At 43.8% G+C, this 14,656-nt stretch overlaps 1 protein-coding gene across 1 annotated transcript in view; it reads right to left on the bottom strand.

Annotated features, from left to right (window-relative positions):
* The window catches only part of CRIM1 (cysteine rich transmembrane BMP regulator 1), a 182,115-nt gene extending 175,854 nt beyond the window's left edge, over positions 1–6,261 (bottom strand). The window contains exon 1 of the mRNA XM_084285163.1: positions 5,510–6,261. Within this exon, the coding sequence (XP_084141289.1) occupies positions 5,510–5,873 (364 nt within the window). The 5' untranslated portion in view covers positions 5,874–6,261. The remainder of the gene's footprint in view (positions 1–5,509) is intronic.
* Between the last annotated feature and the right edge of the window lie 8,395 nt (positions 6,262–14,656).

The raw sequence follows: 14,656 nt of genomic DNA, 5'->3' as shown, positions 1-14,656 counted from the left end.
CCTGTCAGTCAAATGGCATTTTGGTTGACTAAACGCTATGTGAGAAGTTAAATTATGAGAGTGTTCTTGCATCAGCTACAGGGTACTTAAAGAAGCAAACATGCCTGGGGTTACAGAAATTACAAGTAATCATTCTACTAGCTCCGGCCAAACTATCTAGTGAATTTGAAGGTATTTTTTTTTTTTTAAATAATCTTTATAAGAAGAATGATTTGGGGGAAGCTGAAGAAACAACCATCTTCTAAAGGACAAAAAACATTAATCACCAGAGGATGCTTGAAGTAGGGTCAAATGTTTTAATTTTTTGAAGCCATTTCATCTCAAACAAACAAGAAAAAAAAAAAAAAACAAAACAAAACAATAAAAAGAACATTCCTCCCAGCAGAAGTTAAGAGATTTAGCCATTCAGTCTATCCACTGAAAGATTTCTAGTTTTAAACTAACTGTGCCGATACAAAACAGCAGAAGTCTGCCAATTCCTGTATCAATATCCTTCCACATATCAGTTGGGCTTCTCCGTTTCATTTTTGTTGAAATACAGAAACCAAGCAATTCCTAAAATTGAAACAATGCTCAGAAACAGAGAGGAAATGATTTCCAAGTCAAAAAAGCACCTGACCTGATTCAAATTCCATGACACACTCAGCATTACGTGTTCTTACTGATGTTGAGATTTCAGTATGGACACAAACCAGAGTACAAACAGCTTGTAAATTACCCAGTCTTTATATAAGAAGTCAGTATGTGCCTACATAAGCATTTTCTGGGGACTGAGGAGAGGGGACTGTTAAGTATGGCTAAGACTGGCACATCAGAAACTGATATCAGGGAACTACCACTAATTCCAGCCACATATGTTCAATAATTTTTATTATAATTTCTTCGATACCATGAATAATTTAAGTGCCATCTCCCCCCAACCAGAGCCTGGGTTACTGACAGCCTTTGAACCTTGTGTTTTGTCTGTCTTCATGCCAACAATCATCCCGTGCACCACTTAAGTCCCCAATTAGATCTGTTTTGACATGAAGTTAGTGGAAGAAGTTCTCTGCAGGCACACAAGCATCAGGACTATATGGGTATTTCCCCAGCCATTCACTGTGTAACAAAGTTAAACAACAACAAAAAGAGGTAAGAAACCTGGGCAACACTGTTTCAATCAAATGTATATAAACAACCAGGGTACTCATATACAGCTTCTAAATATCCCAAACTTAAGTAACTTCTACTCAAAGCAAACAGTCAGGTGACGTTTAGGGGTCTGGACTGCAACACAAGAAGCCAAGCATGTTGTATGGAAGTCATATGGAAACAGAGTATTATGTTCCTGGCTATGTGTTCACTGCCCCCATTAGATACGGAGCACAGGACTGAAAACAAGGTTCTTCCAAGGGTACCAGCTACACAAGTTACAAGTAACAGCCCTCCTGGTGTTAGACAAATACTAGCAAGCCACTCTTACTGGACAAAAACAGAGGCAGAACTCCATTTGCATTTGTGAAATTAATGCTCAAATAAAAGAAGCTTAGCTCCCCTTCTCCCCGTTTTGGGATAAAACAAAACCACCAACACAAGAAGAAACATTTTCAAGACTATCTTCTCATCAGCTTCTCATTACCTATAAAATTCTCTATCACAGGTTTCTAGGGGAGGAAACTGTAGTCCACTGTAAGCTCAAATGTGAGGGGTGCAGAAGACACCAAAGCTTCCCTCTTCTCCCAGAAAGGGATCAAATGGACAATAATGCTCCCAAAGAGCTGTAGATATGTGAAACAGACCAGGACAAGGCACAGGAGGGAAAATGTCTACCATCTTCCTACGGGAAGAACTTGCATATGTCTCAATGCTTGCCTAAAATCAGTGACAGCAGCTTCTGAACCCCTGCTCAGAAGCTATGCACTAGGCAGCCAAGCCTCAAGTATTTGCGACAAGCCTTAAATTGCCTACAGTAGCAAAAAGAAAACAGCAGTAACTGTACACACCCCCAAAATAAAACAAACAAGCCCTCTCTGCTCCATGCTATCAGTAAGCTACAGGAGCAAATATGTTTTACAGCAGATACCTAGGGGCTAGCTCGTATGGAAGTATGGTCTTAAAGGGAACGTAAGACCACAGTAAAACTAGCAGTTTTGTTAACTTCTCATTTCAAGTGTATCATAAAAACTTAAGCCATGCTTTTATTACACAGTTAAAAATAAAGTAATTCCAGCTCATTTTCAGTGTTATTTCATATGCTGCTGTTATGCCTTAGAGCAGCTTAGCAAAGCAATCAAGGCCTCTTCTTCCAAGAGCACCAGAAATTGTGGAAGTGTCAAAACTTAGATGAGAGAAGAGTCATCACAAGAAATGCCTTCAAAACTAAACTCCTACATCAGAGATTTCCCAAAGCTTTCTTATTCCCCAGAAAGAAGGAGCTCTGCACAGCCAGACAACTGCTGAAGCCAAGGCCAAGGCCCTCCCAGGGAACTCTCGGCTAATTAGGAGGTGGCTCCAGGTCCACCCCCAAAGGCAGACAGCAAGAGTGGTCCCTGCTTTGAGCTCACAGTTTCTCAACGCTAAGAGCATTTGGCTCTTAGCCAGCTCTATGCTCTCGACACCTCATCGATCCAATCCAACAGCTCCCCTGCAAAGTCAAAAGAGGCTGGAGGTGTTCAAAGTCTCTCAAGGTTGCTTTCAGAAGAAGTACGCAGCTGTGCCTGGAAAAACTGACCTAAGAAAACTTTACCAAGAATACAACTACAGAAGTGTAAAATAAATGCAGGAAGGGCATCTGTAGACATCACGATAATGCCACAAATTAAGCCTTAGAACCGCATGAAGGCCTGAACAGTTAACATGGGAAGGTGACTAGGGAATTTCTTCAGGCCTTAAATGGGTGAAGAAAAGAACCTAGAAATAGTAACAAATTTCATCAGTAAGTGATGATTTAAAAAAAATAAAAATCAATTACTTCTAGTTTCAGAAACAGTGGCCATCAGTGGCAGGTTCCATGGAAACTTCTCCATCAGACATCACACAGCTCACTTAAGAATGTTAATGCACTTGCCATATTTAATACTAATACCAAATTAACATGCAAATATTTTTACCGGGTGTAATTACAGCTTTGAGTTTTCTGTAGCGAAATATGCATTGATATGCTAAACTACGCTAGAGCATCACACCCAAGATTAAAAATTAAGAAAAAATAATGCTTATAACTGTAGCCAGTAGGGGTCATTTCAGTGTAAAAAATTGCATTGAAATAGAAGGCTAGAGACGGGAAGGAGAGTAAAACCCATCAGTTTCTACTCACACAGTTCCGCAAATCACTTTAATTTCTTCCTCCCTGAACTGGGGTAGGTACCATAGGGCTTACACTCCCAAAAGACAGGATTAAGAGAAAAGCAGTCTTCGTTTTTTTTTGTTTGTTTGTTTGTTTTTGTTTGTTTGTTTTTTTAAGAGATAAAGGAAAAACACTGCTTAGTATTACTGATACCTCACATATCACCATCCCATTCTGTTTCACATGTGCATGTAAACTGCACAACTGTCAATTGGTCACAGCAATTAAAAACACAGGGATAGTCAGCCTTATTTCAGCGAAGGGAGGTAGTACATTAAGTCCTCCCCTCGCTGTGAAGCCTCATACACAATACACGCCATAAAGAACAACACAGTTGTTTTTGTTGCTTGGAAAGAGGCAGTTTCCTGACTATTCACTAATAGGTATTCCAGTACTATTTATTAGGCTGACAGTTCAGCTCAGTTGCTTTTCATTTACGAGAATGAAAATTAAATAGATAAGTTATCTCCCCGACTATTCCTATAGGGACAGCTGGAACTAGTTTCTAACCACAACACTAATTGAAACGCGGTCTTGCCAACAAATGCTTCATACTATTTTCAACAGTAGATGGGACGTGTTACGAGTTGAACTACAGCAACGTACAGATTGCATCACTTCAAAGGAATGAAATACTCCTAAACTGCCAGAGACGTCCATACTGCGATACAGTAAGGGAGCTGGAACATTGAGACAGTTAATGACTGTAGGCTTTTATTTCCTTTAACCAAGGGAGGGGAAAAAAAACACAACCCATTTAAGACAGTCTTTTGCTTAAAAACATGTGAAAAGAGAAATTCATCCAAAACAAGGTAGGTTTTTTGAAGAACCTTTTCTCTATATACCTGAACTTTTCATTTAAATATAACTTTACCAACACGTCAAAAAAAAAGAAAAAAAAAGTCTACAGCAACATACACAATCAGCCTCACAGACTCAACGAAGGTCTTCAAAGCAGTTCAGAGCCATATTTAATTCTTTAACGGAGCTTTTAACCCTGAAGCCAGCCCTATCCAAGTGACAGCTACAGATAGGATACCCTGGCTTGATACAATTCACTTGTGAGCAAGGTGAACGGAGCTTCAGATAATAACCTGTACCAGAATAAAGGTCAGATAATCACTAAAAAGGATCAGTTTTAGTTCTCTCAAAACAGTATATCATTTTAAATGCAAGTTTTTGGACAGATGCTGTCTCAACAGCTTTCTGGACTTTCTACTGCCCTCTACCCGCCGAGAGAAGCAAGCCTTGCTCTTATTTTCCAGAATTGTCGAAGCTTGCACTCTAAGTCTCACATACATTTATACATATCCCAAACTACTGGTTATTTGTAATCTCTTTACAGCGCCATGTTTTCCCTCGACTTGGGGGAAGAGAGAGCTGGAGGGACAGGGCAAAACAAGGGAGACTAAAAGACTTCTCCATGGCCTTTTGTAAAATAGCAGAGAAGAAATTTTAAGTACTCCAATAGACGCACAATTTGAAGAGGGGGTGTGAACAAACTTCTCTCGCACTCCGTGCTCGCTCATCACCTCGCAAGCAGCGGGAGAGCAGCCGGGGAGACTTGGGGAAGAGCCGGGCCCTAGGGATCCTTCTTGCTGTGAGAGCAGGGAAAAGCCAGCCTGCCTTATCGTGCACCCAGCGTGTGCGGGCGGGCAGATATTAAGTGACAGGAACAGGAAGGAAAACTTCACAACAGATGATCAGCCTTTGTGTTTCCTTACAGAGGAGGAATCCGGAACAGACATCATGCGTGCAGCACTGACCTCCCCTGATCTCAATCTGGCAAGCCGCTGCCAGGTCCTCTCTTATCGAGCAACCCGAGCAGGGGATCAGTAGCTGGCCGGCTTGATGCAAGCTACCGAGGAGCCAGCGAGCTACTAAGGAGGGGATAAAACTGGGAGCACTCGACGTTAGCTTAAGCTACTAAACTAAAGGGTAAAAAAAACTTTTCAGCAGTCTGTCGAGCAGAAGGGCCCGAAAGCCGCACTGGCGGCGGCGGGCGGGCAGAGCAAAGCAAAGCAGGAGCGGAGCAGGGGCCGAGAGGGACGACCCCGGGCTCCGCACCTCGGGCGGAGCGGGGCGGCCCCGCCTCGGGTCCCGCCGCCGGGGGTCGGGGTCTCGGAGGAGCCGGGGACCGGGGGGAAGGAGGGCCGGGGGAGGGGGTCTCCGTCCGCCTCTCACCTTCGCAGACGCCCACTTCGTACTCGGTGATGGAGTCGCCGTTGAGCGGCGGGCGGATGACACAGCGCAGCCCCCGGTCGCAGGCGCCGTGCAGCCCGTAGACGCCCCCGCAGCTCTCGTTGCGCTGCCGGGCGCACATGAAGCAGCAGCCGCAGATGCCCAGGACGATGCTGCCGGGGCAGCTCTTGGGCTCCTCGCACTTGGACTCGTCGCAGGGCAGGCAGACGAGCGCCCGCGTCCCCGACTCGCCCAGCAGCAGCGCCAGCAGCAGCAGCCACCCCGCCGCCGCCAGGTGCCAGCCGCCGCCACCTCCGCCGTCTCCGCCCGGGCGCCTCCTCCCCGCCGAGACCGCTGCCAGGTACATCCCGGCGCCGGGGGGAGCCCCGCCGGAGCCCCCGCGCCGGGCGGCGGACCCGAGCGTGCCGCGGCTCCTTCCCGCCGCCCCCGCCTGCGGCCCCCCGAGGAAAGTTTCCTCGCTCGGCGGCGGCCGCTTCAGCCAAACTTCTGCGCCGGGCGGCGGCGGCTCCGCCCGCTGCCCCCTTCGGGAAGCGGCGTCCGTCGGTCCGGCCGTCCCGCGGCTCCCGGCCCCGGCGGTCCCGTCTAAGGCCGGTGAGCGGCAGGCGCCCGCGAGCCCCTGGGCGCTGCTGCTGCTGGTGCTGCTGCTAGTGGTGGTGTTGCGCTGCGCTGTGCCGTGCTCCGCCGCGCTCCCCGCGCTGCGCCCCGCTCGCCGCCCGAGCCCCGACTCGCCTCCTGCCTGCGACTCGCCCCGCTCCGAGTGCGCCCTCTGCCCTTCCCCCATTGGGCGGTGATCGCCCTCTCCCCGCCCCCGATGCCCCTCCGCGCCTTCCTATTGGCTAGCTGCCCGGCGGGCCCCGCCCTCCTCCTCCTCCTCCTCCTCCTCCTCCTCCTCCTCCTCCTCCTCCTCTCCCTCTCCCCCCAGCTCCCGGGGCCGGGGAGCGACGCAGCCGAGGCGGGCGGCGGCAGCAGCCTGGGCCCCACGGCGGCCGCCGCCTCCCCCCGTCCCGCCCCTCCCCTCCCTTCCCCTCCCCTCCCCCGCCCGGGACTCCGAGCGGGGCGAGGCGGGCGGGCAGGACCCCGGGGGGACCCCGTGGGCGGAGAGGGGCCCCGCACCCCCCCCCCTTTCTCCTCCTCCTCCTCCTCCTCCTCCCCCAAGTGAGTGGTGCGGGACGGGGAGCCCCCCGCGCACCGCCCCGTCCCGTCCCGTCCCGTCCCTTCCCTTCCCGTTCCGTCAGCGCCGGGGCTCTGCGGACCGCTCCCCGCCGCCCCTCGCACGGCGGCCGCGTCCCGGGCTCCCCGCGGCCGGCGGCACCCCCGCAGGGCCGGCAGGCGGAGGCGCTCCGTGCCCCGCCGCACGCAGGGAGCCGCCGCTGCTGCTGCCCAGAGGCTGCCCCCGCCGCAGCCCCGCCGGCAGCTCCGGGAGGGAAGGGCAGGCTCTCCGCGGCGGCCCGGGGGGCCTGAGGGCTGTGCGGGAGGCTTGCTCCGCCGCCAGAGAGTGACGGAGTTGTGGGGATGGAGGGGACGAAGCGGCTCGCTCGGCAGGTGGGGCGAGGGCAGCTGCGCAGCACCGAGCCCGGGGAGCCGTCGGTTGCCCGCACGGGTGCCAGCGATGAGGGAGATTTTAGGAGGGAGGCTCTGGAAACTTAATCTAGGTGATTCAGGAGGGTGCCAAGGCATGGCTCGCACGGTTCCCCCAAACGCCCGCTCTCTGAGAAAGGGCCACTTGTGGTGTCCATGGGAGATCTGCTCCGTGGGGGCAAGGTAAAAGGCAACTTGCTGCCAGCAACAGGAGCGCTACAGTAAAGCTTTGTCAGCAACGGTGTATCTTTTTTGCTGCGGAAAAAGCCCTGTAAATCACCCTCATGCATTCCAGCCGAAGTGTCTCTTTGTAGCAAAGGTTCCTCATCACCATCATAGGCCCTTTTCTAATGGAAACAGTGCAGCTGTGTAACCCGACGGTGAAAAATAAAGCGTTTTCTCTATTAAAAATAATGACGTCTTCATCATATCAGAATGGCTGACTGTATTCGGATCCATTCAGAATTTAAACTAAGTTTCAAAAGTTTATTTTTCAAGAGCTACAAATGTTTAAATTCGCCCCAGTAGCTTGCAAGGCACTTGTCTTGGTCTGTGTTTTTCAGTACAACATTATTGTGATGAAATGCCGCCCATACAGCATGCACTACATGGATTAGGGCCATTTAGCTGACATATCTCAAAAAGTAATGGACAATGAGAAGCAACCATCTACCAGGCATCAGCATTTGAACTAATACAATACAATATTTTCAAACAGAGTTGGAAAGCAAATGATAAGGTGATCTCATTAAAGGCCCCATGTTTTGGTATAAACAAATCCAGCGAATCCATTTGAGAGGAAACAAAACACAACACGGTTCATTGCTGTGTTCTGTAAAGCAGTAAGACAGGAGAGCACTGGAGGTCGTATTAGCAAGCCAAGCACTCAGGCTCTGAACATTATGGCAAACTGGTGATACTCCTGGGCATATCAATGCACCGAGCAAGACGTTTTGTAAAATGTTTCTTCAAAAATTCTGGTCTGCCAGCCTCAGGACACTCACATCAATCTCCCAAAGCACCTGCAGGGGTCAGAGTACTTTTGATTCACCAGAAGTTTCCACCAAAAAAAAACAAAAAACAAACAAACAAACAAACAAAAAAACCCAACCCTCTGTGATTTGGGTAAGAGCAGTATGTAAAAACATACCTTCAGTATGTAGCTTTGCTGAGATTGGTTTTAGAATGAGGCATACATTTCCTGTGGCTATATTTTTTAAATACTATTCACGAATCTAAGTCTGTGCAGACAGGAGTTACAAAAATGATTTCAGTGCTGGAGAGGATGCACGATACAATAACTAACGAAGAATTTAATTCAAAGTTCTTAGTTTATCAAATGATGAAAAGTGATCTGATTACAGAATGTTAATACTTCTGTGTGGAAAAATCAACTGGCCTATGAAAAACATGTAGGTATTTTTTCCAGGACCTGTGTGCAATAGGTTCAATATTTCCCAGACGTGCCTGACCTACCAGTCCTGTACTGTACTGATGTGTGTTGTATTTGAGGCACAAAGAATTCATAGGACCTACTACATCTTTGCATGTGTGGGAACAAAGAAGTGCTAGAAGCAGTACAAAACCAGATGAAGAGGAAAGCTAGGAACAGCTCAGATAAGAAAGTTGTAGGGCCCTGAGAAAAAGAGAGCAAACTTTTGAGCTGAGTGCCAACAGAGAGAGGCTTCAGCTGTGAGCAAGATTAGAGCCCTGCGTCATAGGCTGTTTACCCCATAATAGCTTCATGTAAGGGAACAAAATGCAGAAATATTTATGCTACAAGTATAAAATGTAGGGTTCTTGTCTCCTCAGGCCTTGTCCTTTTGGTGCAAGTCATAAACTACTCATGTACATACTCGTATTTCCCTTTTCTGGCCCCACTAAATATTTCATTGCACAGTGGCACAGCTTCAGCAGGAAAGGTAGAGAAGGCTCTTGTCCCAAACCTGAGAGGAGTCCATAGGGACAATGAGGTACTCCTTGGAAATCAGCAAATCTGATATTTGATGACTTTACTGGGAAGGTGAATTTCACTGTTTTCCCCAGCAAGAAACAGTGAAGGATTTTTACAGGGAAATTGACTGGATTTACTGCCTCTTGATTTACTAAGGGATTTAGATCCTAAGATCCAAATCACTTAAGAGTAAGTAGATTCAGCTACTGAAGTGAGATCCAGCTCCTAATTTTCCCTAGAAACAGTTTAGTAAATACTGCAAAATTCAACTGTGGGAGGATGAAAAACATTCTGATAAACAGGCTGTAGCAGCTAAATTTTCCTGGGCTTGTTTTTCTGTAATGTTAGTGTTGTATTGAAGCCACATCTAGGCTGGATGAAGTTGCAGCACTAATAGGAGTGGAACAGTAGAGCTTGCTTGGTCGTCATGTAATTGGAGCTTTTACAAAACCAGGCACTGCTAATGAGAAAGCTACTACCTCCTTCACTAACTCCTCCGCCCCTCACTCTTCTCACTACTGGTGAATATCCCTGTGTGAAATATAGATGTTTGGCATAAACCTCCTGATAGGTCTAATAGTCACAATAACCACAACTGAAATACACATTGCATTTTCTTGACACAGGAAAAAATAATATCTATAGTACCAAAAATTAAAACTTTTTTTTTTTTTTCTAACAAGAAGCAAAATATCAGAATGTCTTCATTCTGATTCCAAAGTTTGTTTTCAGTAAGTTGATATACACCAATAATTCCTTATGTATATTTGAATTCTGTAATAATGGTGATTTTAATTCTAAGGTTATAATTTATTTTTTTTTTTCTGTGCTAACATTTTGTTTCTTTTCTGTGCTTCATGGTGTCTTTGTTGCACATTAAATTTCCTTTTTATTCTTTAGTCAGTTAAGATCACTTGTGTCTCCTTTGCAGCAGTCTCTAGGTATAAACTTTTCCGTAAACAGGTTATACACATGAGCAATCTCTACTCGCAGAAAAAAAAAAGAATCAAGATGAAACCTGTCACTATTACAAGCAGTGCTGAATCAGTCTGAACCACATGAGAATAATTTCTCTCTTCTTCACAGAGATATCATAGACTTATTTTAGTAGTAGCTGCAAGGTGTTTCCAAACCTTTAAATGGAAAATACTGTGAAATTGGAAAACTGAATATGAGAATTCATTTTAATAGAAACAATCTTTTTAAGAATTGTTTTGAACCAGTTCCCAATAAATATATATCCCACCAGGTAGTCTCTGTTGTTTTTCAGTCCCATAAATCTTTCCTTTCAGTTGAATTCCTAGCTTGGGACAGCTCAGTGGTTCAATATGTAAGTCCGGAATAACTGACAGACAGAAGCATTTGCAGATTTTTCTAATACATCTGGGACTGCTCATAGAGAACATACAAGTAAAAGGACCTGCTTTTTTAATGGACCCGAAATCAACCGCATAAGGAATTTGAAAATGCAATTGCATGACTAATTTATTTCTACATGTTTTTTTAACAAGCAGAAGCTATAAATTAATAAAAATGGCAAACAAATAAGCTATAAATGAATAGGATTGGCCATCTGTGGATGCAGTTCTTCACGTTGCACTTAAATCACTGAAATCATTACACATTCAAGTTAAGGATTTGCTTGGATCTAAGCATTTTATAATATGTATCTTACAAATTGCAAGGTTAAAGAACTAGGAAGTCAATACCTGTTTAAGGCTTGCTACCAGGAGGCTTTCAGGAGAAATAACTGTTGTGTCTAAAAATGCAATTTTGTATTTAAATTGATCACCCTCAAGGTCATGTTGGTTCTAGCTTCTTTAGCATGAAGAAAATCTTTTTAACAAATAAGCACAGTTAGCACAGAAAGACAATTTGCTGTCAGTTTACGAAAGAAAAGTAGAAGTATTTTAAATGGGTATGTCAGTCTAGAAAATATGTACATTTTTGTTACCGAAAATCTGGCCACCAGAAAGGTAGGTGGATTAGATCATCATCTACATCCATTTTCATAATGCTGCATACTGATAACTGATAAGATTTTAAATGTTAAAATATAAAACTGAAAATTCTGTGTTTATTTCACTGCAATCTGCTTGGTATCGATATCTACAATATAAAATAGATAAAATCAGATAGCATAAGGGATACATTTGATGTATCTAGAAGCTATCATAGCTAATTCCCCAGCTCAATATGTCCAAAGGAAATTATCTTCACAGAGTCTCTAGGCAAGGTATTTTTTCTCAAACATGGTTTTGAGCTATTGAAGGAAAAGCATGAGAGGCTAAAGTTAGCAGGACTAAGCTGATGGGTAGCTGCTTATCAAGGTAAGTCAGGCCCCAGCAGTAATACTCTTTATTTCTGCTCAAATTCATCAAAACTTGACTGAGCTTCAAACTCTTCAAAATTTGACCTGGCATCTATAACCAATTCAAACAGGGACAAAATGGCTTGTCTTTTGTTTTGCTTAAGACAAATGCTACAAGGCAAAAATGTCAAATTATGAATGAATTACAGACTTATTCAGAGAACACTATATAAATTGATTTTTTTTTTTTTTCCAGGAACAACTTTAAAATGTTTTTTAATAACACAATTAATGACAATCTCACATTTCTCTTTTCCTAAGAGGATTATATCTATAAAATATCTACAAATATATACCTTCTGTGTTAGAGAAATTTTACTTCATCAATACATTTATATGTGCGGGCCTAGTCAGCTCTTGATTATCAAGAGTATCCTGAAAAAAAAAAAAAAAGTACCCATAGGCAAAATGTATGCAAGTGGGAACACACAATGAGAACATAACGGAGAATAGAGTAGGTTGGTGACACAGCTGGCTGGAGAGGCAGGGACCCCTGAGCCAGCCCTACCCCAGTGGGTATGCTCCATCCAGGTCCCTATGCTCTTGCAACATGCTTAATCCATAACCCAGAGAAGTCATCAGCAGTTAATTGGGAGGCAACTCTAGCTGATCCTGCTCTATGGCAAGGGGGCCATATAAAGCCCTGTGAGTTTCCTGACATTATTTTCTATAACTCTTTCAGGCAGCATTTCATATTCTGGCTACATTCTGACTGTCTGAACTCATGTAAGCCTGTGGTTATTAAGACAATCTCAACCTGGCCCTTTACGTATTTAGCAAATTAATACTATTTTTGATGTCTTTATTAAAGCTGGATAAAGCTTGCACTCCAAGAAATCACAGAGTATTTCCAGTGTTTTTCCTAACACTTTCTAGATTTTAATGCTGATAAATGTAACTGGCCATAAAACCACCAATCCCTACTGACTTGCTTCCATGCATGTCTCTAATCACCTTCTCGGTTTCTTTGGATGATGATGTGGGTTAGCAAAAATGTTTAGGACAAAGTCAAAGGCTCTTCTGGTTATTACAACTTTATGTATAACAAATTAAGAAGTTTGGCTTCTGATATCTACCACGTGTGTTGACGAAATCAGATTTTCCTGGTTTCTCCATCCTAGGAAACTAGCATTGCTTATGAGAATAAAGCAGAGACATTTTCCCAAATTAAAACAGTATTTCTGTAAATTGTCTGAACTTCTTTATTTCTCTTCATGGATAGCAAATAGTTAGTCTAATTGTTCAGTTTCTTAACAGATCGGTTAGAACTACGCACAGCTTGGATACCATTTGCAAAGCCCATATGTCTAGAGTTACTGTGGTGTGCTTACAGTGAGAGAAAAAGATTAGTATAAATCAGCATTTATACAAATTATTTGGTCTGCATTATTTTTTATAACATCTTTGGGCAAAAACTGGGTAAAGATATTATTTCAAGATCAACTAGACCTTACTCCTTCCATCCTTGTTTCCTTTTAGTATTTCCTTTTTTGTGTTGTGATAATAGTTAGCCTCCCTTGGCTGATTTCAATATATTAACAAGAATTATTCTCTAGCTTTTGTCATTATTCTTTAAATTATTAGAAATATGGTGACTTGTCTTTTAAATTGCTAACTAGACTGAGAGACTTTGCCAGTCTGAATTCTGTGTAGGCTTCAGCAAATGTTAATGCACTCAGCCTATATCAGAAGATGCTCAATATCATGCAAGATCACATTCCCTTTCTTTCAGTATGCAGGAAGACATATTCAGTAGATTTCCTGGTCCAGGTTGCTTGAAAGAAGCAAATGGATGTTGATGCATGCCCAATGTTTTGAACACCATTCACCTTCTCAAGTTTGAACTGGGAATCATAATATAAGGGACACAGGTAGGGTTAAGGAAACAAGCCAGAAGGTAAAATGACTTGCTTATAAAAAGGGCAGCAACATAGTTAGAAAAGGAACACAGCATCTCCTGCCTCTTAAAGCATTTCTGCCTCACAAACTCATCATTTCAGATAATGCTGAGAAAATAGTGGTGCAAGGAAACAAGCCCTGAACAGCAGAGAAGCCTTAGCAGTAAGAAGAAAGGAGGCTGGTTTGATTTGAATGGACCAATAGAGAGGAGCTGGACAGTGAAGTTTTCTCAGTCCAGGGAAAAGATGGGATGGATATAACTGTGTGGAACAGCTTCCTACCATCAGTAGGAACTTGTCAGATATTGGCAGTTTCCTAGACATTTTCAGTTCTCTCACTTCCTAGCAATAAGATACATGACATCATCAGTATTATTCTCCAGACCTTTGGTCTTTGCTAACAGGGGATTAAAGTCAACTGCCTAAATCACCCCCTTTAAGGTAAAAGAGTTGTCCTCCCATGAAATCTTCAGGTCATCATTGCTTTTCAGCTGAAGCACATCTCCCGTTCTAGGAAAATCTTTACTTATGGGTTTTTGTGAAAGAAATAACTACTCTCTTCTTTCCTTCACAGCTCATTTCAGCCTTTTGTAACCTGCCCCCCAGCTTAACTGGGCTCTAGGTTGAATAGACAGATTTTTAGCATACTTTAGCTGATGATGGTGAGTTTATCAAAAGTACTTTCTAAAGTTTCATATAATTATTGTGTTCTCTTGCGTGCTTCTTTGACTGACACGTTTTTGCCTTTTTGCATTTTTATTATAAAGATATTTTTTTTTCTTCAGAAAAAAGTAACAGAGTTTGGGTAACTAATTTGAGAAAAGGGCTGATCAAATCTTACAAGACAATCTTTACGATGAGAAACTCTGCTATTGGGCTCCTATTATTTCATGGCAGTGAAGCTGTTAGAATTCTCCTAGTAAGGAGAAAGTCTTACTAAGTAAGGAGAAATTCTTACTTATAAGGAGAAAGACTTGTTATGCTCACCACTTCAAGCAATGCAGACTAGCAGCAATAAGGTATTTTTTACAAGGCAGTTAATCTGGCTCTATAGGTGATTTTTTATTGCTAGATTTCTAAACAGCAAATAGCTAACACCTGGGATATGGTACTAGACATGTTCAGCCTTTTAACGTGCTGTTTTAGCTACAATCCTTCATCAGAAGGTGTAGCATTGTCACCATTTTGACTTGAGTTTTATAACTGCTATTCTCAGCGTTCAGATGGATCTCTTGATGAGGCTGAGACCAGAGTGCTGCTCCAGTTCTGTTGTCCTCCTACACTGTGTAGTATATTTTGGTAGGGTAAAACCACTGTTATTAATAGTT

The sequence above is a fragment of the Netta rufina genome (genome assembly GCF_964035555.1).
Source record: "Netta rufina genome assembly, chromosome: 3".
Taxonomy (NCBI): domain Eukaryota; kingdom Metazoa; phylum Chordata; class Aves; order Anseriformes; family Anatidae; genus Netta; species Netta rufina.
The sequence above is the reverse complement of the archived record's forward strand: the minus strand, read 5'-3'. Positions and strand labels throughout refer to the sequence as shown.